Genomic DNA, 27,948 nt, shown 5'->3' with positions numbered 1-27,948 from the left:
GGGGTGGGGGGGTGGTGTGCGTGGGGCGGGGGTGGAACGGCTGCTCTGGCAATGGCATGAGCCTGGCAGCCAGAGCCCAGCAGCAGCAAGCACAGAGCTCCTGACGAGCATCTTTAAGTGCATTACAATGTGGGTTCGGCATTCACGAATATTTGAAAACGCGACTGCTGAGGCCACAAATAACGAGGGTTTCCTGTATTTTCTCCTTGTAAATTAACCCACTGGCAAATAAATAAGCCTTTTCTCATATGTGCAGTAATTTCATGTTATAAGTAGAAAAAAGTCAAGTATGTTATTTTTAAATGTATTGCTCAAACAAAATGATTAAAACTTCTAGCCCACAATTATTAAAGAATCAGACAGCGCAGCCCAACTACTGCCTTCTGTATCAGGAAGATAGTAAATTGTTATGTAAAACAACTACAATACCTTGGAAAGGAAAACAAGTTTGGTTTTGCTGACGTATTTTGTAATAAGTTATAGAAAATTGTTAAAAGTGGAATAATTAGCGTTTTGATCCTTCCTGCTTTGCTGGAGACAGGACTGCATGACTCTCCTGCGTCACTCAAAGTCTGAGGTTAAAAGTTAATAGCTCACCATTACCAGTTATATGTATGACCAATTTGTTCTGTGCGTCTATACGGGTGCACATGAGCGAACACTCACACATGCTCCTCTCTCAAATTAATGCAGTGCTTAGAACTATTAAGAGAGTCACAGTAATTGCACAATCAATAATATGAGTTACATCCTTGACAGCTGGTTCTTGTTAGAGGCACACCAATGGATATTTGTTATGACAGCACCTAAGAATTACCAACGGAGATCAGGGCCATGCCATGCTAGTCAGTATGTAGCCAAAGAGGGAGACAGCCTATGTCTGAGTTGTTCAAGAGAAAGGAATGAGATGATGGCAGGTGGAATGACAAAGTAACAAAAGAGTCCTCACCAGAAATCGGAAGTCTATTTGCCACACTCCTATATAATGCCAATGTCATCATTTATAATGATCATTTTCACTCTGCTCCGAACAACTTCTATACATGCTGCGTTAGTTCAGAGACTTACCACCTTCCTGAGGTATGGCTTCATGTCAATTCACAGCAGAACATGAACTTCAACCTAAGCTTTCCAAACACAGCTTGACCAGGTTTCTTTCCATGCTACCCTGAATAGATGGCCATCTACACCTCTTGTACAAAGTTTCTAAGCTATTCGCACCACAAAATGGCAGTGTAATTTCTCAGCCTGTTTTTGTAGGCAGGTCAGTCGATCTTGCTAACTGCTTACAGTCCCGTTTCAGGAGAGGCCAGGAGGAGTTTTCAAGTAGAAGATTAAATTTTACATTGTTCACCCTCAGACCTCTGAGAGAAGATGACAAAAAAAAAGAAAGGCTTGAAGAACTGGTTGGCAAAAAGCCCAAAAACATTTTGGAGGGCTTGATCCTATGGATGTCATGGGCAGCAGGACAGAAAATTCACCAGCTCATTTCTACAGCTCTTACCATGTTTCCCAACCTGTTTATGGACCAGAAGGTACAGCAATTAGTGCTGAGAAATTGGCTGATAAAGTAGCCTTCCTAAGATCATACACTTCAGACTGCCTCAACCATGATGAGACTTGTCCTTTATTCTTTTAGTGTGGAATTCACCTTTTGCTGATTGTGGGGTTTTTGCTGCACCTGAATCCCATTTACACTCCCACACAAGGAGGAATTGAGATCTTGGCCTGTTCTTCTGCACAGGGTTGTTTTTTGCCTTGACTAAATATTCTCAACACTAAAACCATATACAATTAGTGCTTCCAATCTTATTTGAATAATTAAAAGACATCAAATGCGGACTATCATAAACAAAAAGTACTTCTGTTTAATCCTGAATGCTCTATTTTAATGATCAGAATTAAGTCTGATGCGAGAAGCAATGCATACAAAACACCTTCCAAAAAACTGTTCAGACAAATTATGCAGAAGAGAGTTTAGTTTTATAACTCAGTTTATAACTTCCAGATGATTCATGAGGAGCTAAATGGCAGTTTTAAGAAAATGACCTGTTATCAACTATAAAATGTTTTAATTTTCCACCAAGAACATTTAATGTGTTTGTATGTAAAAAATGTCTTCTTTAGGAAAAACCAGAATTCCCCTGCCAGTTCTGTCTTCCTTGTTTGAAATGCAGCTAAAAAGAAATTAAATACCTATTATTCCACTATCTGCAATTTTTTTTGTATTTGCATGTACACATTTAAAAGCATCCACCGCTCTCTCTAATCCTTTGCAGTCTTGAACAAATGTATAAGGAGCAGTCTGAACCTTTGAAATGTACTTGGTTGAACAATAAGTGGGTTCGTTTCTTTTTAAAGGTAACACATTTAAGGTCTCTTAATTACCATTAAGCTTCCATGGAACCCAAATGAGAATATTTTAGACATTTTTATTGAATTCTCCATTACTTTAAAGATTACTTTCTGTCATCTTCCCCTCACATTTCAGAACAACTGAGGCATTAGCATTGGTATGTGCAGTTTGCTCTGTTTAGCTGAAATGGGCAATAACCTGAATTATTGCTGTAAAAAGGATGTCAGAACAAACCTCAGCAGTCTATTTTGAAGCTGTTATACTCAGAATTCATTTGTGTACCAAACAGTAGCCAAAATATTTCAAAATAACAACTATACGTTAGCAAGAAAACTTTTGCATTTTGATATTAGGATACCCGGCTTTTAGCTTTGTATACACATGTGATACTGGGACTTAAGAGTCGGTACTGAAGACAAAAGATAACACATGGGATGAAAACAGACAGATTTATATCTCAGTCATAATAAGGCTTTCACAGAACTGATAATCAAGTTGGCCTCACAGTCAAGACATCAGAGGTCTTGCGTAAAAACAGCGTTTCAATCTTGTCTGGAGTAGCCAAGATCATTTACACTCCCAATATTTAGGTGCAGCTACTTTAGGCTCCATTATATACCCAAGTCAGTCAAAGCCACCTTGCACCTGAGTCCCAAGCTCAGCCATGCTTGAAATAACATGCACTCAGACTTGTTCATCTCCTGCCATAACCCAACAAGAACTAACAGCCCCATGCAAAACAATGGGGTTGCAGCATGAGCCCCTAAAAGAACATGGTACCTCAAAGACATGTTATAAGCTACTGTCATCTCCTAAAAGAAAATGCAATTGTTTTAAGCTAAAATATGCATATTTAATATCCACTAAAAAAAAAAATTGGAGTATTTAGAGCCAGCCACTCCCAGTGAGTCCATATGAAATAAAACAGAATAATCTGCATACCATTCCCATGCATGTTTAATACAAACACACAGCTCAAATTCACAAAAAAGCATGCAAATCATGTACACGAATGTTGTGAACAAGCCAGAGATAAAATACCAGGAAAGACTTGGGGGGTAGTAGCGAACAGGAAGACCACGATGTCGGGTGCTGGTGGGAACAGAGGAAAAAGAAAAAAAGATTGGTTCATCCTCACCTCTATTTAAAACACAAGCAAAACGAGAAAAAATCATAAAGAAAAGCAGGGTGAAAGAGCAGGTGAGTAACAGCAGAAACAGACAGGCAGCAAGCATCTCCACTGAGGAAAGTATGCAAGAAAAACGCCTTTTTGCGACTTGCCGCTGAAGCATGCCAGAGTACTGAATTCCCTTGCAAGCTGCACATCATGTCTCATTCCATCTCCCATCACAAATCAGCTTCTGCCTCACCTGCAGCTCTCGGGCATGCCTGTGTCTTCAGCTGAGATTTACGTTAAAGAGGCCCCAGATTCAAACATCTGGAAATTATCAGCAGGGTGCTTTCAATGGTGTCGTTGAATCTGGAATATGTTTCTAGTATTGGCCCAACAATGAATTTTACTAGCCTTTTGGGCATGTCTACCCTGTTTTGCTGCAAGGACGAGAATGGGGTAGAATGGGCTTCATTTTTTATTATGCGAGCAGCTATTTCTGGATGGAGCATCTTTGCATGTGGACAAACAATCAGCTGGTGCAAGTTAAAAGGGACCAGAGGATGCACTGTAGAGCAGCTGACACGTGGTAACTGTCTGCTCTGACCCCATGAGACATGAAAATAAAACTGGGGCAGCTTATCCTTGAATGAAAGAGCTGCCCCTGTTTAGCTTTCGCTTACCCTGGGGCAAGAGTAGACAGGTGGACGTTTCCCACAAAGCAGTTTCGCCAAGGAAGCCCCTGCCCTATTTTAATTCACTGCAATTTGATCATCTGTCCGTTCCCTTGATTTGGCTGACACGGGTTAACCAACTTTTTCTAAGATGTATATTAGCAATGGGACATCTTAAAAACTGGAAAATGAAATAGAAGCTGTCAGATTCAGGTGATGGTTGCCTTGGCAACAAAGACTAGCATTATTCACTGTTCAAATGTGGCATTTTTGTTTTCTGGAACTTTCTGGGCGATAAGATCCTTCCCAACCTGCCACGCTTAGGTGTCCAGTATCAGAAGGTCAAGCATGGATTTGGATTAATTTTCCCCTCTTTCAGTACACCAAGGCACTGGACAAAAGGTTTAAATCCCCCACAAGGGGATCTACACTAGTATTTTCAGAGCTGTCACTGTAGGACTTTTGGGAGAAAGAAGAATGTAATTATTTATCCACCCTGTACCTAAGTAGCAGTAGTTTATTTACAGCTTTTGCTAAAACAATACAATACAAATGACAATAAAATTATGTAAATCATAGTAATAAAAACCCATCATTTACAGTTTTTGGTAAAAGCATATAATAAGATTATGCATTTTACCAGTTTAAATGAAATTAAAAGAAAACCTAATGCATAAGGATATAAACAAAGAGAGAAGATGAAGCACAGAGCAAATTAAAAAAATACGAACCAGGGAATTTGATTACATTTTGACCCTTATTCTTTGCACAAATAATGCAAATACACCTGGGGAGCACAGAACTGGATGCAGGTTGTTAGAAAGGAGCCAAGTTGTTTTTATCTCATTAGTCTGGTATTTAAAATTTTCCACTAATGGAAAGAACCATTTTCCTCTTATTTCTTTGAAGAATGAGCAAGACCACAAAGAGGGATTTAAATGTCATCTAGCTCATTCTTCCCACGAGAACATATCCCATCTCTACCCAGGGCCCAACACTCACCTGCCTATAACGACTGCAGATCCCATTAGAGTGAATTGCAGTCTAGTACTGGCCTCTCGCTGTTTGTAGTTTTGTACTTCAGATAGGTAGGTTTCGAGGGCAAAAGAGCGCTTTATTAATGTCAAAAAAGGGAAGCTGGAGAAAGTCTCAGTGCTTACATACCTGTCTGCAGGCTGGCACATCTTTCTTTTTAAATTTATATCTTGCTTTAAATACAAGGATAATTTTGGGTTGGTGACTGCCAGCATATTTCTTAACCCTGGTACACTGGTTGTTCCCTCTCCACCCATACATGCATACTGGGCATAGGGCTGTGATTCTGGCACCCGCTCATAGTCGGCGCCAATGCTGTCTTCCCCCTGCCCTAGTTGCACTACTGGCAGTCACTATTTTCCTCACCAGCTGCAAGTTGGTTGTTAAACTTATTTTTACAAAACAAAACCCATGTTTCTTCAGGAATATACATGTGAGGGATTAAGCTAATTTTTTGGTCCCTATAGCTGCCAAAAAATGTCAATTATCTTTACTTTGCCCTGCAGCTGCCAGTTCCTCCCATACCCTCATTTGATACTGATTTTTCGTTCCATTACTTTAGCATAAATTTATTTTAACCTTCTTGCTTTGTTGGAAGCTGGCACAATCATTTTTTCACTTAATATTAACACCTAAAGCCTAGAAACAGCATCAAAAACAGGGTAAATCGAAGTGGGAAAAAATCAATAATATACTTGCTTATTGGTGGTGAATATGCTGAAATATGAGTGTAGCAGGGATAGGGGCCCATACAAATATTCCTACAAAGATCTGAAATTCAAGCTGTATCAGAAAGGGTTTATTCTGACTTTTGATCTAACAAGTCTTTGTCACCACCCTGTGGAAATCAATCTCAACTACAAGACTTCATAGATTAATTGCTTCAGTGGGTACTAACAGCTTCTTGTATTGAATAACAGACATATAATTGGAGTAAAGTGCTTTAAGTGCTCTCTCTGGTGAATAATAGTCTTGGCCTTAATTTCAGGTTAGAATATATGCACTTTGACTGTTCTAACAGTTTTCAAGGATGGAAATGGCCAGAAAAACTACTCTTAAAATGACATCTTGGTATTTTGTGTTTATTTTCCATCAGTGGCCTCCTATTTTTCCTGTTCAGTTTACCAGTCAAAACGGGGTTGTTTTTCTTGTTGCTGGGGTTTTGTTTTTTTTTAATTTAACTGCCTGCACTGTAAGATCAAGCCACTGTCTCAAAGTCAAGCTGTCTTTTTGCTCATTAATATGTCATCATCAGCAAAAAGGATTCCAGAATCAAAATCTGGCTGGCGGATTTGCTGCGGCACATACGATGAAGCAGAATACACACTGCTTTACTCTGGCTATGCTACCTTTGCAGTGCAGGTGGCAGTAGAAGGTTCATCTGATAAACAGCTGTATTTAGATTAAAAACAATGCAGTTAAGGAACCAAATTAACAGACGGGACTGCCAATCAATCAGAAGCTATGCACACAGTATCAGTGTGTCAGCAAGGTGCTTTTTTTTCCAGTCACTTTGCTCCATGCCCCAAAAAAGGGGACTTGGGTATCTAACTGGAATTTAAAACCCATTTGCTACCTCATGTCTCATGGCAAGAGGAGGAATCAAAACAGCTAGTACACTGAGTGGGATGAGGACAAGATGACAATGGCAAACGCTGAATACAAAGTATGTCTGATATCCTATCTTTGCATCTCCCTGCAGCCCTGAATTTAGGACCTATGTGAGACTGGGAATCAGAGCCTGAAATCTTCTGGAGTTAGGCAGTCATTCCTGATGGGAATGGAGACCTGGCTCACCGCTCTTTTAAATCAATGGCCAAAGAAAAAGAAGGTAATGATGGCAATCTTGCTGCCCGTCTTTTATACAATAGCTCAGCGTTCAAGTACCCAAATTGGAAACCGAGGCAACTCAAAACCCCAGCCACTTCTCAAAAGAGTACCCTAGACACAGGGATCAGCCACTCTCCACTCCTCCTATGCAAGCCATGCCACTGTACAGAGAGGAGAGGAAGACCCAGAGAGATCCACAGAGAGCAGGACTCTAGTCCCAGGTGCCTTCTCCTGCTAGAAATGAGGAGTTCCAGCCCTGTGTATATATTTTCCAATAGGAAGTAGTACAGAAATGGTCCTGGAAGCAGAGGACTTCTCCCATTCTCTTTTCTAGCTCCACGTAATACCTGTCTGCTTTCACAGGAGAGGTGAAAAGAGTACCCATACGCCAGTCTAACCTCTAGTCTCAATTTGAAGACCTTCAGCCTGAATAGGGCACAAGCACAAGTCTCTGACTTTCTGACACCAAATTCCTAACTACAGAGCCCAGATGGGCACACGTTAGCAGTGATGGGAGGACAAGGGATGGCTATGATCATCCCTGTGCCACTGCTTACCCTGCTGCCTGAACGGCCAGAAGCTCCTAAAGGGTTAGGTATGTATCATATGGCTTGCACTTCTCAATTTTGACTGTCTAACTCCCAATTTAGTCACTAATTGCTTTTTTCTTTTTTTGTCTGAACGAGCCTTTCTGATTATAACTACAATGCGTTTTGTACCACTAATTCTACTCTTCTTCAGAACATTCTAAATGAGATTAAGAACAATAGCCAACACAGCCGGCTGGATCATCGCTTCATTTATAGAGGAAAAAATATGCAAACTCAAGACCTTCAAGCAATAAATAAAGATTATTAAATCATGCAGAACCAATACCTAGAACTGCTAAAAATAACACCATTCCATACACTTACATCCTTTAATTAAGCACTAAGAAACAAACAGTGACATCACACAAGAAAAAAAAGACAGGAAAAGTATCTTGGTTTAGCTGGTTAACAACTGAAGTGCAGTTCAAGGAAAAAAAAGATAAAAGATAGCTACGTGTTTTTTCTCCAAACATATAAGTGAAAAATCCCAAATTCCTCTGAAAGAAAACACAGCAGAAAAGTATATATATAAAATCAGAAATAAGAAAGTAGCTGCTGAGTGACATAATTTTGTTGCTTTATCTGTCAGCATCATAAGCCCTATTTCCCTGGCTACCATTTACAGCAGCCATCAGACATTCTTTGACAGATGATCAGTAAAGTTATATTGCATCCACTGCCACACATTTCATTGAAAAAAAATATTAAATTGAAGACTAAGATCTAGGAAAAAAAATCACTCTCCATTAGCTTTGCTGCACATAGCAGAAACTGATATGTGGATTCAACTAAAGTGGATGAGCTTCAAAGCTGGGGTTACTGAATATGTAGTAAAATGACTGAAATATCTAAGTGGACAAAGAAAAATTCTGAATTACGTCAACATTTTTTTTGTATTACAATCAATGTAGATGTAAAAAATTCTCAGCTACTTTAAACTAGTGTAAGCGTTGCAAGGGATTCACAGGTGTAAGGAACTGGAAGATTTAAGTCTGAGAGCTATTTTTTGGCCACTTTGTGCTTTTTGGATCAAAATGGAGTGGGAGTATGCTGTAGGAGTGGACTGCAGAATTTTCCACTTTGAATTTGGGCTGGCTGCTCAGTTTAGGACCGTAGGTTCAGGATCCCTTTTTCTACCCCTCTGGTTGTGTTTTAAGAAGCAGCAGGTCCTCTGGAAGAACACTTATTTTATTATTGGCTCTATGACTTCTCTTGGTAAGTGGGAAATGACTCTCATGAGCTGTAAGCATTTCAAAGGATTTTTCTGACACTAGCCAAAGAAGGAATCGGTGTTAAGACTTTTTTTTGGAACCCACAGCATACCGCAATGCTATCCCTGCCATCGCCCCCTGATCTAAGAAGACCCATAGTTCAACTGCAGGGGTCCGGGATTTTGAGGAGTTTGGAGACAGGCATCATGCAGATTTTGAGAGACAGGGAACACTGGCAGATTTGACAAGCTGTTTGACAAGAGGGTCTTGCTTTTCTGGTCAGGGTCATATCAATCACCACATATGTTGCCAGAAAGGAACTTTTTCCTTAAAATTAGATTGGCACAGACTGTGAAGGTGGTCTACCTTGCTCTGTAGCATGGAGCAAGGCCCTTTTCCTAGGAACTTCGAAATAGGTATTAACAAACTACTTCCCAAGCACTGCAGAAGCAGGACACTGCTCTTATCTCCCCTGGTTTCAACTATGGCATGTCGTGAAGCAGGGGCAGCAGGCTGAAATAAAACAGCTCAGTACAAGGTGGGCTGGTGCTTCCAACCCAGCCACCACTATGACTGCTTCTCCCCACCTCAGTATTGCCACCGCATGCGCAACTTAGCTGTCACCAACAGACACAAAACTGCCCTGCTGCTGAAATGGCCTGCGCTTTGCAACCCAGATGAAATCACCTGGGTGGGCCAGATCCAGTTTGTGGGCTGCTGGATGCCAATCCCTTCTGTAGATTGTTCTTGGTGTTCCAGGTATTGTGCCCCATGCCTTGTAGTTGTGTGAAGGCTTGAAATGGTCATTTGGGAGATTCCTCGGGTAAATGATTGCTTGCAAGTACAGGGACTGGACTGAATGACCCAGGAGGGCCTGAGTACTATAGTCCTCAAATATTCTTAATTTGGACCAGAGTATCCTGACAAACATTCTGTATTACCTGGGTAGGGTCATGGTACTGAAAATGGAACGATATGGTTAGCTTCTGGAATGTAGCTGTTCAGGTAAAAAAATTAAGTGTTTCATCTGATTACATGAAGCAAAATATTCAACAAAGAGGGGGGGAAATCAAATACTGTATGTCATTCCTCCCTGCCCCAGTCCCAATTCTGTGTTAGATTCCCCACAAGAAACAGGCCAGAGAAAGCTCTACCAGGAAGACTTTTGCATTACTTTAATGCTGTGCAAAGTTAATACCTCTTTTGATATTCTACCACAGTCTGTCCAACAAGTGCAGTAAAATCTAAACACCCGAACAGAGATTGCCAGATGGAGAATTCCACCGAACTTAATTAGCTCTCCGCTATTCTCAGATGCCTGATACAACCCTCTGATGGTGTCTTCTATGTTTTTATGTTCTTTAGAAATTATTTTTACGTCACAATAATTAAAGGTGTTATGGCTGCTCAGTACAAGAACCTAAATGAAGCAGCGTTCCCTTCCAACTGAAAAACTGTGATTTTTCCCAGATTGCAGTGTGCGTGCACGTGTTTTGCTACATGGCATATAATGGTATGACAAGTTTACATAAAAGGAAGGAACAAAAAAAAGAGCTAGAGATCATGTGGGAAGCAAAACCCAACAGGCAGACGTGTGAGCAAGGTTAAATGTCTAGGGAATGCTGAAAGCCTGTAGAAAAATATTACTGCCTGAAGACAACGATTAAAAAAAACTAAAATGAGCAGAGTGAAAAAAAAAATAAAGGCTTGTGAAATTCATATGAAGAACAAATGAGGAATCAGACTCACTCATCTAAAGATAACAGCAGATAAATAGATAAATCTACCAACTTTCCCAAGATTATGATAAAGGTATTTTATATACATTTTGTGAAAAGTTGAGCAACAGTCCAACTTCCCCCAGCAAAAATATACCATATGTACAGAGACTCTCTCAGGCTACTGAGAAATATATATATGAAAAGAAAGGTCTTCTCCCCCAGTCTAGCACTAAGATATATTTTGGGTTGTTCTTGGTAATCCTCCTGAATGCAGCAGTGGAATGCATGCCAAAAATAATCATTTTATTCACATCAGTGTTGATTTAGATATCTAAATACACAAGTCTCAAACCACATTAAAGATTTTGGCTCAGAGTCATACCATGAAGTACAGCTCTCCAAAATGTCTCCTGACAGAGATGCATGACTAGAAACAATTCCTTTTAAATACCAAGCCCACCATGTATTCCTTCTTCTCTTTTTTGCGGCAGCCCTCCTCTGCATCTCAACCGCTTACAGAACAGACCTAATCCATCCCAAGTGAGTCTCCGATTTGATACTTCACTTCTGTTTCTCTACTAAAGGGCAAACCTGGGTCTACCCTCACAAAGCCCAAACAGTCTGCTTTTTAAAGTGATGCCCTGGAAGGTTTGGATCAAATGACATTCGAATTAAGTACATTTGGATCTAAAAACCAAGAGCTCCTACTACTGGAATTAAAAATCCCAGGGTGCATAGTTAATAGTGAATTGAGTCAGCTAGGTTTGTGTGTGCTAACAACTTGCAAAGAGTTGGAGCCACAATGGATTAAGAAGCAGAAAGATTACCCATTTTGTATTATCACAAGGAAATACAGCCTAGGCAGACATCTTTCCATTAGCATCATTCCTTCTAAAGAAGAAAATAATCAAGGGGAAATGTGCCCCCTACTGGGACACACATCTGATAGAAAATCACCCTTAGCTCCCTACTGCTCCCCTGCAGCAGGAGGAAACTGGTCTTGAGGAGGAAAGATCTGTCAAAAGCTAGTTCTTGTTTTCCTGAGCTGCAAGACAAACACAAACCACTGTCACTACATGCCTACAATACTCACTGAAACTGCGAGAGAAAAAAATAACACGTGTGCACGCAAATTACTGCTGTGCTGTGAACCTGGGCTTCAAGGTATGGAGGAGGTTAAGGGCACTCCCAAAAAGGAGTTCTTAGCTTCTCAGTACTGGGCGCTCTTCTGGTTCTGCCAGTGCTCGGTGGCTCGGCAAGCCGAGAGGGCCCTTAATTAAACCCGCAAATGTGAATAGTGATGGGCTAGGATTACAGTGTAAAAGTACACTGTGATATGCCTGTCCCCAGTAACCCAATGAGAGCAGAGTCTCTCAATATCTGAGGAGGGGTGTTTGTGCCAGAAAGCTTGCAAAGAACTTTTTCTAACTATTTAGTTGGTCTAATAAAAGATATTGCATCTACCCAAAGAACCTTGGCCTGCCTATGTCCTTAGACCAACACAGCTATAACCAACAACCCAGTAACCCACTAACTTCCCCATCTAACCTACAGCTGCCTCCATCACCCTATCATTAAATGAGTTACAGCAGAGGTGTCTAACTTACCTGGCCCTGTGAGCTAGATGAGGAGTGCAGGGCTCACCTGCACCAGAGCCAGCACATGGGGCTGATTTGGCACAGACGCCCCCTGCAGTACACACCCCAGACCAGCCCTGTGTGTCGCGTGCTGGCTCTGGTCACACATGAAGCCAGCACAGGGCACACGCTGCATGAAATGTCCATGCCAGACTGGACCTGCACACTGGTTCCGGTGCATGGAGCCAATCTGTGGGCCTGATCTGGTCTGGCCTTGAAGCCAGTGCACAGAGCCAGTCCAGCATGGGGACTGCATGCAGCACATGCCCCAGACCACCATCATGTGCTGCATTCAGCAACCACAGCACCACAGGTCCAGCCCCACACACACATCCAGTGCACGTGAGACCTGTTTCCTTGTGCCGCATGCAACATGTGGCACATGCAGGCCACAGCCCCACATGGTGGAATTCAACCCACATGGTGGCCCCGAAATATTGGAAGAGGGCTAACGTGGCATCCATCTTTAAGAAAGGAAAGAGGAACAACCCTGCTAACTACAGACCAGTCTGACTTCCGTCCTGGGAAAAATCTTCCAAAACGTTGCCAAGGTGGCCATCAACCACAAGCTCGCAACTGGTGGGGTACTGAGAAACAACCAGCATGGCTTTGTCAAGGAAAGGTCATACCTAACAAACCTGGTGTCCTTTAACGACTAGGTAACTAACCAGCTGGACATGGGACAGGAGGTGGATGTCATCTACCTAGAACTCAGCAAGGTCTTTGATACTGTTTCCCATGAAATCCTCTCGGTTAAGTTGGAAAGTATTGGCCTAGACCAGGCTACAGTGTGGTGGGTTGGGAACTGGCTCAGCGGCCAATCCCAACAAGTGATGGGTGGCCTCATCCTAGATGGCCGTCTCCCAGGGATCAGTGCTTGGGCCCGTGCTCTTTAACATCTTTATCAATGACCTGGATGAGGAAGTGAAAAGTGCAAGGATTAAGTTTGCAGATGATACCAAACTGTGGGGACAAACAGACACGTCCAAGGGCAGGACAAAGATCCAGGATGACCTTGACAACCTGGTCCTATGAGCTGAACGCAAGCAGATGAGGTTCAATAGGAACAAGTGCCAGGTCCTTCATCTGGGTAGGAAGAGCCCTCACCATATCTATACAACGGGTGGTGGGGTCCACTGGCTGGCACTGCATCTGAAAGGGACCTGGGGGTGACAACTGACCAGAGGATGAATATGAGCCACCAGTGTGATGAAATCGCCAATAGAGCAAACAGTACTCTGGCATACATCAGCAGATGTGTCACCAACAGATCCAGGGAGGTGCGCCTCCCCCTCTATTCGGTGTTGGTGAGGCCACAGCTGGAGTACTGCATCCAGTTCTGGGCACCGCACTTCAAGAAGGATGTGGACAAGCTCACAAGGGTGCAGAGAAGGGTCACCCACATGATAAATGGCCTGGGAGGTAGGCCTTATGAGAGACTTCGGGATCTGGGTTTGTTCAGCCACCTACAAATATATGTCAAGGGAGAACACCAGGGTCTGGGAGAGCAACTTTTCAGAAAAGCATCCCCTGGGAGGATGAGGACCAATGGGCACAAGCTAGTCAAGGAAAAGTTTAGGCTAGACATACTGAAAAATGTCTTTTCCATATGGGTAACTAGCATCTGGAACCCACTTCCAGAAGAGGTCGGGCAGTCGCCATCCCTGGAGGCATTCAAGAGGAAATTGAACAAACACCTCACTGAGCTTGTTTGAGCCCAGCTACCTCTCCTGCCCATGGTAAGGGACAAGACTTGATGATCTTACAGGTCCCTTTCGGTCCTTCTTTCTATGATTCTATAATTAAGGTGCATGGAGTCAGCGCAAGACCCACAGGCTGGATCACAGGGCTCCACAGGGTATATCTCTGACACCCATGAGTCACAGAAATATAAGACCCCTGTTCTCCACCAGTACCTTTGTAGGAATGTCCGATTCACATTTCTCAGAACACCCTATTTCTAGCAGGGTTTCTCCCTTGCCTTATTATACCAGAGATGCCAATGCAGTGGCACTGAAGAACAGATGGTGGTAAGACAAGATGAAGGAGATTCAACATCTTGCTGACATCCACAATATGCATGGTTTTTCCAATGCCAAAGCCATCTACAGTCTGAGCACTCAGGGACAAACACCCCTTGAGACCTAAGGATGGAGGAGACTAGGGCTGTGTGAAGTTTCAGTTGCTGATTCGATTCGGAGATTCGGAGGCCGAATCTCTGAATCGAATCGGGAAACCAATAAAAAGGTCTGAATCAATTTGAAGCCTCCAAATTGATTCAGAAAAGGTTCAGAGAGATTCGAAGATTCAGGCAGTCCTCACTTGCCACCTTAGGGAGCTGGATCCAGACTCCATGCTGGTAAGTAGGGGGTGGGGAGGAGGGGACTACAGGGGACCCTTGCCAGGCCCCGACCCCCGCCCACTCTCCCAGCCCCGTCAATGGCTACCCTGACAGGTAGACAGAAGACAAGTTCAACTGTGGAAATTATAGAGGGATCACTTTAGTATCCACCACAGGAAAGATCACTGCGGGAACCCTCCTGAACTGTTACTTCCACTTGCTGAAGAGCTCCTCCTGGAATTTCAATGTGGGTACAGGGCATCAAGAGGCACAACTGACATGATCTTCACAACTCACCAACTGCATGAAAAATGCCAGGAACAGCACATATCTCTTTATATAGCCTTCTCTGACCTCACAATAGCCTTTGACTGTCAACTGAGAAAAGCTGTGGAAGATCGTTTTGAAGTACAGATACCCACCAAAATTCATCACCATTCTTTGCCTGTTCCATGATAGAATGCGACCAATGGTCCTCAGTAACAGATCTACCACAGACCCCTTTGAGGTTAAGATGGGAGTTAAGCGAGGCTGCGTCATCGCTCCAACACTCTTCTCGATATTCCTTCCCACGGTGCTACATCTGACCACCAACAAGCTGCCAGTCAGAGTGGAGTTAAACTACTGAATGGATGGTAAACGGTTTAATCTCAGCCAGTTCTGAGCCAAAACCAAGACCACCCCAACCTCAATTATCAAGCTCCAGTATGCGATGATGTTGTAGTGTGCACTCACTCAAAAGTAGACTTTCAGGCAATCACCAACATCTTTACCAAGATGTACAAGAAAATGGAATTGTTGCCTAACATTTTTTGGAAGACTAAGGTCCTTTCATCAACAAGCTCTTAATTAGCTGTCCCCAGCTCTGGTAATTCAGATTCACAGTGAAAATCTGGAGAGTATTTCCTGTACCTTGGAAGCCATCTCTCTCAGAAGGCTGATATTGACGAAGAAATCCAACATCACTTCAAAAGTGCAAGTGCTGCCTTCAGATGCCCAAGGAAATGGGTGTTTGAAGATCATGACATCCAACCAATACCAAGTTCATGGTTTATCACACAGTTGTGATCCCCATCTAACTGTATGGACCCAAGACGTGGACACCTTAGGAGGCACTTCAAGTCACTTGGAGAAGTACCATCAGTGCTGCCTATGGAAGATCCTTTGAAACCAGCGGGAAGATAGATGCGCCAACATTACAGCCCTCTTGTAAACAAATGCCACAAGCATTGAAACAATGATCATCCAACATCAACTTTGCTGGGCCAGCCATATCATTCACATGTCCAAATCCAGACTCCCAAAGAAAGTTTTATTCTCCCAGCTCAGTCAAGACTTACGCTCAAGAGGAAGGCAGAGAAAGCACTTGAAGGACATCCTTGAGGCCAACTTCAAAAAAAGCGTTATAAACATTGTGGCAGAATGCCCTCCCAGCATCTCCCCAGACCCTTCTATTAGACAGGTATGAAAACAATAGCAAGGAAAAACCTATCACTCCCATTGCTAAGCAACCAGCTCTGCCTACAGGACCTGGGCAGGTAAATTCCTGAGGGAGGGGGAACCTGCTCCATTGTTCAATTTCCTGCCTGTGCAGGTCATGTGACTAGTTCTCTCACCTGTCTGTCAATCTGGTTGCCTGGGTTACCCTAGCCCCTATTGTTTGGGCACTTACCTCCTGGCAAGGGGGCAGGGGCCGTCACCATCAGGTGACCAGTACTGCTTTTAAACTGATTGGTCAGCATCAGAAACACCTGCCTGATTGGACCTGGAAGGTTAGGTCACTTGAAAGCACCAGGCATCAGCCAATGGGGCTGCTTCTGGTGGAACTTAGTGATGAGGTCACAACAGGGAAATATAGGGTCCCTTCTTCCTGGAAGGGGAGAGCCATTTTGGGAAACCATGGAATAAGCTCATGGCTTCTGGGTCTCTGTTGGGCTCCAGATGAGCAGAGAGCGCCATTTTGGACAGCATGGGAGCAACTGACCAGACAGAGAGAGGGAGATCTCTCCCTTGAAACTGGGCACACATTGAACTGCCGGCCTCCAAAGGAAAGCTCAACCAGCCTCTGGATAATACTTGTGGGTAAACTACTTGAAACCTATCTAGATCCATAGCTTGCAGTACAGCAGCTGCATGATCAACAGCTACCTAGCCACAGTTTGCTCTAAGGTTATTCTGTCATACCTCTCTATCCTGTACCCTACCTCAAACCTACTTCCTGTAATCAATAAAGTTCTCCATCGTTCTAAGCATGGTGGACTGGCTAGGAAAGGGATAAGAGGCATGCCTTCACGCCCCCTTGGTCTGGCTGACTAACGGAGGCCACTATTTGTGCTCCAGGCACAGGGAAGCAAGCCAAGTTCTTGCAGTAGGTCGCACGCCCTCAAGATTTACAAGGCCTTTGTATTCCAGGGGGCACAAGGCTGCAGACAGACCGAGACTCTTGGGCAGAAGGAGCAGTGAGCTCAGGCTTGCTGTTGTGCTCCAGGAAAGGGGTTGGCCAGATATGAGGCACCCCCGGGGAGGCACTTGGAGCTTGGCAGGTGGCCAGGAGCAGTGAGGTAGGCAGCTCAGCACAGAAGCGCCCCCTAATGCCCGCCACAAACATCAACTCATGGGAGATTACTGCCCAATACCACCCCAAAATGGAGGTGGAGTCTACTGCAAGTATCTTAGTACTTTTAAACCTTACGACAACAGGAGATGGAAAAGTGGGAGCAGCAGAAACAACATGTTACAGACTGAGTCAAGAATCCAAAGCTACCCACCCCACACAAAAACATGTGCCTGAGTTGCAAGAGTCTGCTGATCCCACATTGGCCTTGTCAGCCATCTTCAGACCCAATTGTGGAAGACAATCATCCTTGACTGTGAGAGATTGCCAAAAAAGATACCAGAGATGCCAGAGTGGAGTCACAAACAGTAGTATTCCAGGTCTACAAACCTACCTTCCCCACACATTCCTTTCTACTCTACATTCCCACACACAAATTGGGAAGTCAGGACAGCTTCTTGCTTTTCCATCCCCTGCTATAAATGTTCTGTTAAAATACAAGGAAATTCTTAAACAAAAACTCCACTTGGGATTGATTAAATACAGCACCCTCCCAAAGCAGAATATTAAGAATAGAGAAATAGCCATATTGGAGGACATCTCTTAACATTCAAGCAACTTTCTTCCATTGACAGTGAAAGGTTTTATAGAAGCTGACTAAAACCTTTCATCTCAAGGCATCATACTAAACACCAACATGAATCATCAACAGAACTGGATAATTAGATCCACCATGTGGATCTCTGCCACCTAGGCAAAGAATGACTGGCAGCACAGCAGGATGTAGAGCAGAGGCAGGCAATTATTTCAGGTGGGGGACCGCTTACCGAGTTTTGGCAAGCTGTCAAGGGCCACATGGGTAGCCCCACCTCTTGACAGGTGCCCTGCCCTCTGGTTGCCATCTTGGGGCCAGAAGTCCCATCCCTAGCCTCTGATCTTTGCCACAGGAAGTCCCTCCCCTTGCCCCTGGAAGTACTCCTTTGGGGAACAGGGTTAGCCATCTTAGGGGGAAAAAAGCAAATTATATACTAAAATCAAACAGCCATAATAATATATTAAAATTTAATTTAAAAAATATATTTTTGTCCTGATTTGTGTGTGTTCGTGCTGTATATGTACAAGTGGTAGCATAATAGCTCAAAATGCAGTCTTTCTAGTATACTGTGTGGGGTGTCAGGGGGTATGGGGGCTTGTGGGGACGTATGTGTGTGTGTGGGTATGGGAACCATGTGGTGCAGAGTGGCCAGCGAGCAGGCAGGAAAGTAGGGGGAGTGGAAGCAAGCAGGTGCATGGGAATGCAGGACCTGCACCAATGTCCCAGGGCCAGTGCTGGCAGGACCCAGAGTGGGGCGGTAGGAGCATGAGGCACAGGCTGCCAGAGGGCTATGGCAGGGGTTCCCAACCTTTTCATACTGTGGACCTGCAAACTATTTAATTTACATCTTTAAATTTAATTTACACATTTCAGTTTAATTTTTGTGGGGGAGCAGGGTTGGAAGGATCAGACCAGGTTGGGGTACAGGGGGACCCTGCAGGGGAGGAAGATGCGCAGGCAGTGGCCCAAGGGACCCAGCTGGGGCTGCCCAGGAAAAAGGGGCTCTGCTGCCTTTCCTAGGAGCAAGTAGCAGAGCCGCCTCCCCGTATTCTGCCCCATGCATTTCCCCTGCTCTGCTCGGCTAAGCATGGCCATGGTGGCGGGAGCAGGACAGGGCACACAGAGCCAGCTGCCTCCCTCCCAGAGCTGCCCCACCACCCGCACGTGACTGCTGGTGGCAGAAGCCACAAGCTGGCAGCCAACTTGCAGGACCACAGCCCTGTGGTTGGGAATCCCTGGTCTATGGAGCTGGACTGGGCTGTGCCAGCGGAGAGAGAGAGGGGAGCTGGCCAGGCTCCATAGAGCCCCTTCAGGCCAGGACTCCGCACTCCTGCCACCCCACTCTGGGCCCCGCAGCAAACACTGCCTGGCGGCAGCAAAGAGAAACACTTCCCTCTGCCTCAAGCAGCAGTTTGAGCCCTGTCCACAGGCTGTCCTGCCTGTGCCTGCTCTCGGTTGCCACTGCTGCCCCACAGAGAGGCAGTGACGCGATGGAGAGGCAGAATAGACCCCACATGGGCTCCAGGAAGCTGCAACAGGGAGCTCTGGTCATGGGGAGAAGGAGGGCTGCTTTTGCCCCACGCTGAGCAGCAGTTTCTGTCCTGCCACCCCTGCTCAGCCTGGACGGGCAAGCACAGGGTCAGGGCTCCTCACACTTGCCCCTGCCTGTACTGTGGGGCTGGGAGTCAGCGGGCATGCAGAAGCCAGTGGCAGCCAGACGAGAGTGCGGGGCCCACATCGGTGTCCCAGGGCCAGCGCCAGCAGGGTCCAGAGCATGGGGTCCTGGCCAGCAGGGGCTCTATGGAGCCAAGCTACCTCCCCTGTCTCCCTACTGGCACAGCCCAGCCCAGCTCTATAGACCCTGCCAGCCCAACCCAGCACTCCTGCCACCTTGCTCTGGGCCCCACTGGCGCTGGCCCCAAGACACTGGTGGGTGCCCTGCGCTCCTGATCGCTTCCATTCCCTCCCACCAACACCGCTGTTTTCCCCACTTTCCTGCCCACTCCCTCTCTCCCCCTTCTTACCTGAATTTCCTGCTCCAGTGCAGGGAGGCAAGAACAACCTCACAGACCCAAGCCAGAAGCCCCTGGCTTTCCTTGTGTCCTACTGCCCCCAGTTCCTGTCATCTTTGATAGGCAGCCAGGGGCAGATAAATAATAATTTTCTAAATTTTTTAGGGGGTCCGTGGGCTGGATAGAATAGCCTGGTGGGCTAGATCCAGCCCACATGCTGTATTTTGCCCACCCCTGATGTAGAGGCTATGTAGACCAGCATTAGAAGAGAAGACAACACACTTTGCCAGAGAACAGGGTAGGATAGGAATAGCAGAACTCAGAAACTGTGAGTTCATCTGAGACTTGAGAGTGTCACAGGCCCTCCTACCTCATCCAATCCAACTTGTTGCTCTACCCAGTCCTCTGTGATCAGATGACCAAAAAATGGAGCTGGAAGTGTCTGGACAAGATTTGGAGCCATCTGTCAAGCGGATGGGATGTAACACTGAGCTTGGACAAGGAGATAGGAGAGACCAGAATGCCTGGTCACGGTAACTGTGACCCAGTGCGGGAAGAATGTGTACAGGGGAACAGATGTGATGAAAAGCCAGGACTTTGGCAGAAAACTGAAACAAAAGGGAGAATGAAGGCTGGGACAAGAAGCTGGTAAGTGGGAAATAGTGTAAGGCCTCTGCACTGCAGAAGGCAACTAGGTAAGCAACAATCAACCGCCTGACTAGGAGTAGCTGAGCCTGAACCTGCCGACTAGTTCCAAGGTTACTCTTAAGTAGGTCTTGCAGCAGCTGGCACCTGGTGTCTGCATCGGGCCTCAGCCTGCAAGTAGTTCTCATCCATGTGACTTCCCTGGTGCCTGTCCCTGCATTCCTGCCTGTGCACCCAGTCCCTGAACTTGAAGAACCCAGTTTGGCCTTGGCTTGCTTCCCAACATCTGTTTCTGGTAACCCTCTGGCTTGGCACATGAACCCCAGTTTGATCTCAGCTCATCTCCTGACATCTGCTTCTGGTATCCCCCTGCCTCAGCAAGTGAACCATGGTTTCACCTCAGATGACTCCCTGACCTCCGCTCCTAGTAAACTGTCTGGTGTGGCATGTGAACCCTGGTCTGACCTTAGCTTGCCCCCCAACCATGGATGCTGGTAACAACTTCTGGCTACAACCTCTAGGCCTCACGCCTCCATGTATCCCAACACAGAGGCACTAGGATCCGAGGAGGAGTCAGGGTGGAAGGAAGAGTGCTCCATAATCCATTTTCTAAATATCTCAGAGAATAATAGCTACCTTTCTTGCTACTGCAGAAATTAAAAATTACGGGAAGGAAAGGAAGCAGCAAAATATTCAAGACTAGGAAGGCCTATTGGTTATCAAGTATTCAACAGATGGATTTATTTGAAGAAAGCTAGTTCACAGAGTCTTCTTGCTTATACATATCTCCTTCTAAAAACCTTAAATTAATAAAGAAAGTTGGCTCAGTTATCTGAATTTTTAATGACAAGCATTTTCCCAAAACAGAATTAGGACTAACCATTTAAAAAAGAAAAAGTTAACTCATAGCATAAATTCTATTTTTTAACCCAAAAGTATCTTTAAAATGATAAGCACTTTACAGCAATGAATAAACAAATATATTAGTGACATACAACTAACACTTAAAATAAAGAACTATACTATATTTGTAACAGTTCTTAGTGTACAGATCAACATATCTAGAGGAAGTTTCTTACCAGCAGCTGGTAGGTCTAACTTTGCTCGTTTCAGTTCTGACATCGAATTTTGAAGCTGCTCTATTACAACGTCATCTTCACAGAAGAAGTCCTTGGCTAGAGTGTCCTGAAGAAATTCTACAAGTTCTTCCATTTGTAATTTCATCAGATGTTCTAGATAATAACAAAATATTATGATGAACAAATAAGTGTTTTCAGGTATCATTCAAATATAAATAAAGACCACTAGAAAAGTGATTTTTTTTTTTTTAGTTTCTTTAACAGTTTCAAAACTGAAACATTTCTACAAATGACAAAGAACACAGGGATGATGGAACATTTTCAAAGCACACTAAAACTGCATGTGCTCAGACCCTATAAATGTTTTCTCATTTTTACAGTAACTGCCTCCCCAGGACAGTGTCTCCCAAACTTGAGAGGTGATATCTCTTCAGAAAACTGAAAGCAATAGTACCATCCTTCAGTCTCCCTGTTATTATGTTACAGATCTACACATTTTCATTTGCATTTATATATTTTCCAGCTCCTGTCCTTCCCCTGGAACATGAAGATATAGTCTTCATAACCTACCTCTCAGAAGATAAATTAAGCTGTTTAAAATTTTGATACTTAAGCTACTGTCATTCATAACTGAGATAACATTCACGGGAAAGAAAGCAAGAGTTTACAAGGATTGCTAGAATCTTTTTTTAATTTTTATTATTACTTTTTAAAGAACATGGCAAAAGTTTTCATTAACCTCATTCTTGGAAAAAACAGAACTGTTTATGACTAACATTTTCTAAAGAATTCAGTCTGAAAAGCATCCCAACATGGAAAATCTCAGTCAAAACTGTTACAGCTTGGAGCCAATAAAAAGGAATGGAATACAGATTTTTGTAATAAAAAGTGTCAGGCAACTTTAATAATTGGCAGTGCTACCAGTCCTCCCCATAGAAACATTAAGGAAGAAATATTGATGAACTGAGGTTTAGTGGGCATGAATACTGATATGGAATCACAGGGCCCAACCTTGAAATAATCAAGTCCCAATGTACCAACAGTGACTGGCGTCACACTTCAGAAGGCAGACAAAGTTCTTGGGGTGAATACGACATCTTTTATTAGACCAACTTAAATAGTTGGGGGGAAAATTCTGGAAAAATGTTTTTCCAACTATTTAAATTGGTCAAATAAAAGATATATTCACCCGAAGAACCTTGTCTGCCTATGTCCTGAGACCAACATGGCTACCACCTACACCCCTGTAACACTTCAGGAGGTGATGTGATGAACAATTACAGCATAAGTGGCCCATAAGAGAAATTTCTTAAGAGACCCTTGGCAGTTAAAAGTAGATTAAGTAACAAACCACCAAGGTCTATGTACCTACAGAAGCTGGGAATACATGATTTTGGAGAGTAAGGGGATCTAAAAGAGAAAGCAACAGTCCTAAACAATTGTGTTACTGAAAAATGCCAACATGCTTTTTCAGGCATTTTACCTCCCTTTCAACTGTAACAAAAACTGAGAATCCTTCAATATTATAAAATCAGGGTCTACACAGGCATGATGGGGAAAGGGGGACAAGGAACTGAAAGATACTGTTAATATGAATTGTTGGTAAGAGGGGAAAAAGTTTTTTGGGAGATGGAACGAGGAGGGGATCCAAGTAGTGTAATGAAGCTTAAAAATGAAGTTAAATAACATAAAAGTAATGAACCATATCGTAATAACATTAGGCCACTAGGCCGCGTGCACAATAGGTATTGGTGTACTTCTCTGGTGGCTGAAGATGCATGTCATGGTTTTGCTGTTGTCTCTCTTTGTTCCCCAGCAGCACATTTATGCAGACCCTGCTGCGGCTAAGTGCCATATTAACCTACAGTGAGAAACTGGATGCTATGAGGAAACTATCATATCGGTTTGCTCAGGCGGAAATCAGTTTTATAACTGAATTTCTCTGAAAACTACATGTCACACAATTGTTTTCCACTGCTCACAGAAAGCGGAGATATTGATTTCTTTTAAAATACAACCAGAACAGGGCAGCTGCATGCAAAGCCTGCCTGCTGTACCACTTTACATGCATTAAGTGACACTGAGGCTGCGTCTAAACTGCAGACAAAGAACTGTTTACACAGCAGTCTAATGCAGACATCCAAGCTAGCTCTAAAGCAGCTAAGTCATGTACCAGTAACAATCAAGATGGATCAACAGAATACAACAAGACACAAGATAAATGTGTCTTTGGCCCTCTTAAGCCACTGTGGACATATTTACATTACACTGTAGTTACCGAATCTACAAGTGAAGACTCAGAGTTAAAAGGAAAATTACAAAGAAAATGTTTTCATGGCAGACACAGGGAAAGATCAGCCTAAAGTGCAGATGCTCCTCCAAAAACTAAAATCAAGTATAAGGGGTGTGTACCCTGCCATTAGAGGCATGATTACAGCATTGGCAGGCAAACCTATATCGTGATGGCGGCATACACATCACTGGTACTTCACCTAGCTAATACAGGTAACATCTGCAGCGAAGATGCAATGGCACAGACGTAAGCATGCACAAGTCCACTGCAAGTGCTTCTGAAAGAATGTAGCTAGGAAAAGCAAAGAACACAAAGGGTTCAACCCGAACAAGTTAGCCCCTTCATAATCTGTCAGACCACTGTATTTCAGTTATCCAAACCATGAACCTACAGTGCTCCTTTCCTACCATTTCTAGAGGCCAGATTATTTATTAACACCGTTTAAATATTATTATTACTATTCAAATATATGGGGAGTAATTTAGTCTGTTGAACAAGGTGCTGGCTCGCTTGCAAGTCACTTAATTTTTTCTGGAGGAACTGCCGAATACATAAAAGTAATTCGCTTTTAAGTTGTGCCACGCAGCTGGAAACACTCATCACCATATCCTCATAGAACCACAATTTCAACAACAGATGTACAGCATGATCTACAACAGGGTGAGGCAAAATTAGAGGTGTACCAATACATCAGTCCCATATGGGAGCAGCACTAAAAAAAGAAAAACTGTATTGGCAATCGGCTTTTTTCGGCTGATGTGGCCAATAAATGCCATGTGCATGTGTGCAGCCACAGCACAGAACGCAGGCGGCCAGGACCACAGCCCGGCAGCATGGAGAACAGCTGGGTCCAGCTGGTAAGCCTGTTGTGGGAAAAGAGGCATGGGGGGGCTGGGGGCCAGATTGAGGCCCCAGCAGTGAGGAAGGGAGTGGGGCTGGGGCAGGTGCAGATGCTGCCCAGCCTGGGGAGGGCATAGGACTGAGCTGCACGCAGGGAGACGGGGCAGCTCCTGCCACTGCCCACAACCCTGGGGGAGGCATGGGGAGCATATCCCCCCAAATCTCCGTGTGGGGCAAGGGCAGGCTGCCACTGCAGGCTGGGGCCCCTAGATGAGCCTCTCATGGCTGTGTCCCATGCCATGCCCTGCCCCAGTTGGGCAGCACCTGCCCATGCCCCACTCCCCTCCCTGCAGCAGCAGCAGGCAGGGTGCTCAGGGAACAGGTGCCTGGCAAGAAGCATCTCTGACCAGCGCTGCACATCATAGCGAGGGGCGCAGCCTCTCCCAGGCCATCTGTATCACCAGGGCTCCCTGCCACTCTCGCACAGCCACTGCGCTCACCAGACACGGGAGGGAAGCCCCAGGCACTGGAGCCACCTGTCTTCCCGCCCGGGGTCGTACAGCAGGGAAAGGAAGTCCCAGGCAAGGGAAGGCCGCTGCTCCAGTGTCTGGGGCTTCCCTCCCGCGCCCAGAGAGTGTGGGGGCTGCGCATGAGTGGCAGGGACCACTGGCAATACAGACAGCCTGGGGAAAGCTGCACCCCTTGTCACAACATGTAGTACTGGCCAGAGCCTCGCCAGGGCACCTGTGCCCTGAGCACTCCACCTGCTACTGCTGAGCCATGGGGGAAGTGCGGGGGTCCCCATACACCCCCTCACCCTCCCTCATACCCCAAAAACCTCACACACCCACCCCCTGCCTCCACAGCCCCCTACATATACACAACCCCCCAACATATCGTATGCCCCCCAGACACAGCAACACCCCTTCACAAACCCTCCCACACACACCCCACTCACACCCAAACCCATGCACACACCCCACCATACATGCACAATATACAAAACTAAGAATTAATTTTTGAGTTATTATGTAACCACCTCTATATACACTATGCAAACATAGATCATGACAAAAATAATTTTAGTAATAAAATTAAAATATGTTCTAATAGGTGTTTGACTTTTAGTGTATGATTTGGTTTTCTCCTGGTTCTAAGATGGCAACCCCCACTCCCAAAACGAGTATTCCTGGGGGCAAAGGGAGGGACTTCTGGTGGCAAAGTCAAGGGGCAGGGGCAGGACGTCTGGTCCTAAGATGGTGACAAGGGGGCAGGGCAACCATCAAGGGGTGGAGCTACCCATGCAGCCCTCAACAACTCACCAAAACTCATTAAGCATCCATCCACCTGAAATAATTGCCTGCCCCTGATCAAGAGGGCTGCTTACTTAGACAGTGGGCACAGATGGACATTCATTTCACAGAAATTCTGAGTGCCAGAAAAAACAGAAAATGGAGCGTACATGACTTCCAGCTACACAGGTGAGCTCTCCAGCCAGGGGACACTAAAAGGCTGCTCTTTGGGTGATCAGTTCTCTAAGAGGAACCCACTCATCGACATCCTGCACTCCCCCGTACCAGGGAAGCAGGTGGGCTGTCAACAGGTAGTCAGCAGCTGTTGAAAAGCAGCAGCTGTTGAAAAGCAGCAGCTGCCCCAGACAGGCCTGGAAGAATGCCCCTGCCCCCACCCCACTCCAGTCAGCTGACTGGCAGGATGACAGGGAAGGTGCCATTCTCCTGTATCAGGAACCAGCCCCCCCACCCCCAAAAGGTTCGTGGCACAAAAGAGTGGCCCCTATCCATGCAGATTTCTGAGTCAACAGAAAGAAATGAATGGAGAAAGGGGCAGATGCACTTTCCCAGAGCCCCGGGAGGATTCCAGCCCCTGGAGAATACTGCTGTCCCTCTAACCCCAGAAAATCATCAGACTGGCAGGAAGGGAGAGGGCATCCTCCCACAGTGAGAACCCTCCTGGGGCTGCAAGAGAGGGCATCTGCCCAGGTGCACCAGTCCCTTGCCTATACACCCCCCTAGGGGTCACCCAGGAAGGGTACATGGGGTGGGAGGCAGAGGCAGCACAGCTATAGACCCATCCCACAGAGGGACAAGTCCAGCTCCAGGAAATGCCCTCTGCCAATTGCCAGGTCTGGGCAGAGAAAGGAGGCAGATGAGTGAGGCTTGAACCCCAGGTTCAAGCCTCCACCCCCTTGTACCCACAGTGGGTCCCCACAGGTTTCCCTGGGTCTGTCCAGCAGCTGGGGGGCCTTAACTCCCACAGCAGGTCCCCACAGGTCTCCCAAACAGCTCAGCCCTGGGCAGGCTATCAAGGGACCAATGCTCTCCTTCCCTCAGTTCCCCTTGGAGGGAGGGAGGAAGAGCAGAGGACTGTGGGATACTGGGTGTCCTCATTACCTGAGATAAGTATACAGCTACTCAAGTTAGGGATGGTCCTGCTTTGAGCAGGGGGTTGGACTAGATGACCTCCTGGGGTCATGCAACACCTATCCATGTCCTTAACAGATCACAAGGCTCTCCAAAGCAAACAGTGCAGTTATATATGCTAAGATTATGCTGTCACCAAGAAGAGTTCAAAATGGAAGAAAAATATGTTGAATTATTTCAAAATACATTAAGACAAATATTTTCTAAAACAACACTTAAAACCCTGACAAATTCCTATTTAGCATTTAAATGGTGAGAGATCTTACTCTTGTGCAGTTTCAGAATTGTGTAAGACATAGCTGTAAGCACACGCTCTCCTTCCAGTATGTAGATATCCCATATCCTGAGGTTTAATGTAAAAGGAGTCTGTAATAACAGAATCACACAGAAATGTCAGAACAGTTAGCCCCAACCTAAGACTAAAAATGGGAATATAAGGTACGAAGATACTCACACGATCAAGGAAACACTGAAAAAACCACTTAGTTGTGTAGAAGCTTGTGGAGATCTCTTGGGTGTCCTGTCAAAAGCAAGTGTTTATGAATACTCATATAAGATTAAAACAACAAATTTCCTGGAACATAAAGGCCATTTTGCTTACTCCTTAACTGAATTTTGCTACTAGTGCTGTCCAGGTCAGTATTTGACCATCTTCAAATTAAACTATTCTACTTTCTTTTAACAACGTTACTTCAGTCTAAAATATGCTTTCACTCACTTATAATTTTTCTTTATCTACTAGATCTTGAGATGTCCTCAAATGTGCATCTTCAGTTTGACTTCTGACCAGGTACAGAATAAAGCAAAAAATACTGTGTTTCATTGCATTTCCACAATGAAGCACAATAATACATTCTGGAGGAGCCAGAGATCAGTCTCCATGACAATTTAATCTTTCATTTCTCTGCTGACAAGGTTGCCAACAAATATAATGATTTTGTGACATGGACCCCTATCCACCAGGAAGAAGCTTAAGTCTATCA

At 44.8% G+C, this 27,948-nt stretch overlaps 1 protein-coding gene across 4 annotated transcripts in view; it reads right to left on the bottom strand.

Moving 5' to 3' along the window:
- The window catches only part of USP6NL (USP6 N-terminal like), a 222,427-nt gene that overhangs the window by 5,405 nt on the left and 189,074 nt on the right, over positions 1 to 27,948 (bottom strand). For all 4 annotated transcript variants that reach the window (XM_019509570.1, XM_019509571.1, XM_019509573.1 and 1 more), the window contains one exon: positions 21,392 to 21,544. In XM_019509570.1, coding sequence (XP_019365115.1) covers positions 21,392 to 21,544 — 153 coding nt within the window. The remainder of the gene's footprint in view (positions 1 to 21,391; positions 21,545 to 27,948) is intronic.

Source organism: Gavialis gangeticus, unplaced genomic scaffold (assembly GCF_001723915.1).
Source record: "Gavialis gangeticus isolate Ggan-Ray unplaced genomic scaffold, GavGan_comp1, whole genome shotgun sequence".
Classification (NCBI taxonomy): domain Eukaryota; kingdom Metazoa; phylum Chordata; order Crocodylia; family Gavialidae; genus Gavialis; species Gavialis gangeticus.
Note: the sequence above shows the minus strand (reverse complement) of the source record. Positions and strands in the feature narration are given on the sequence as shown.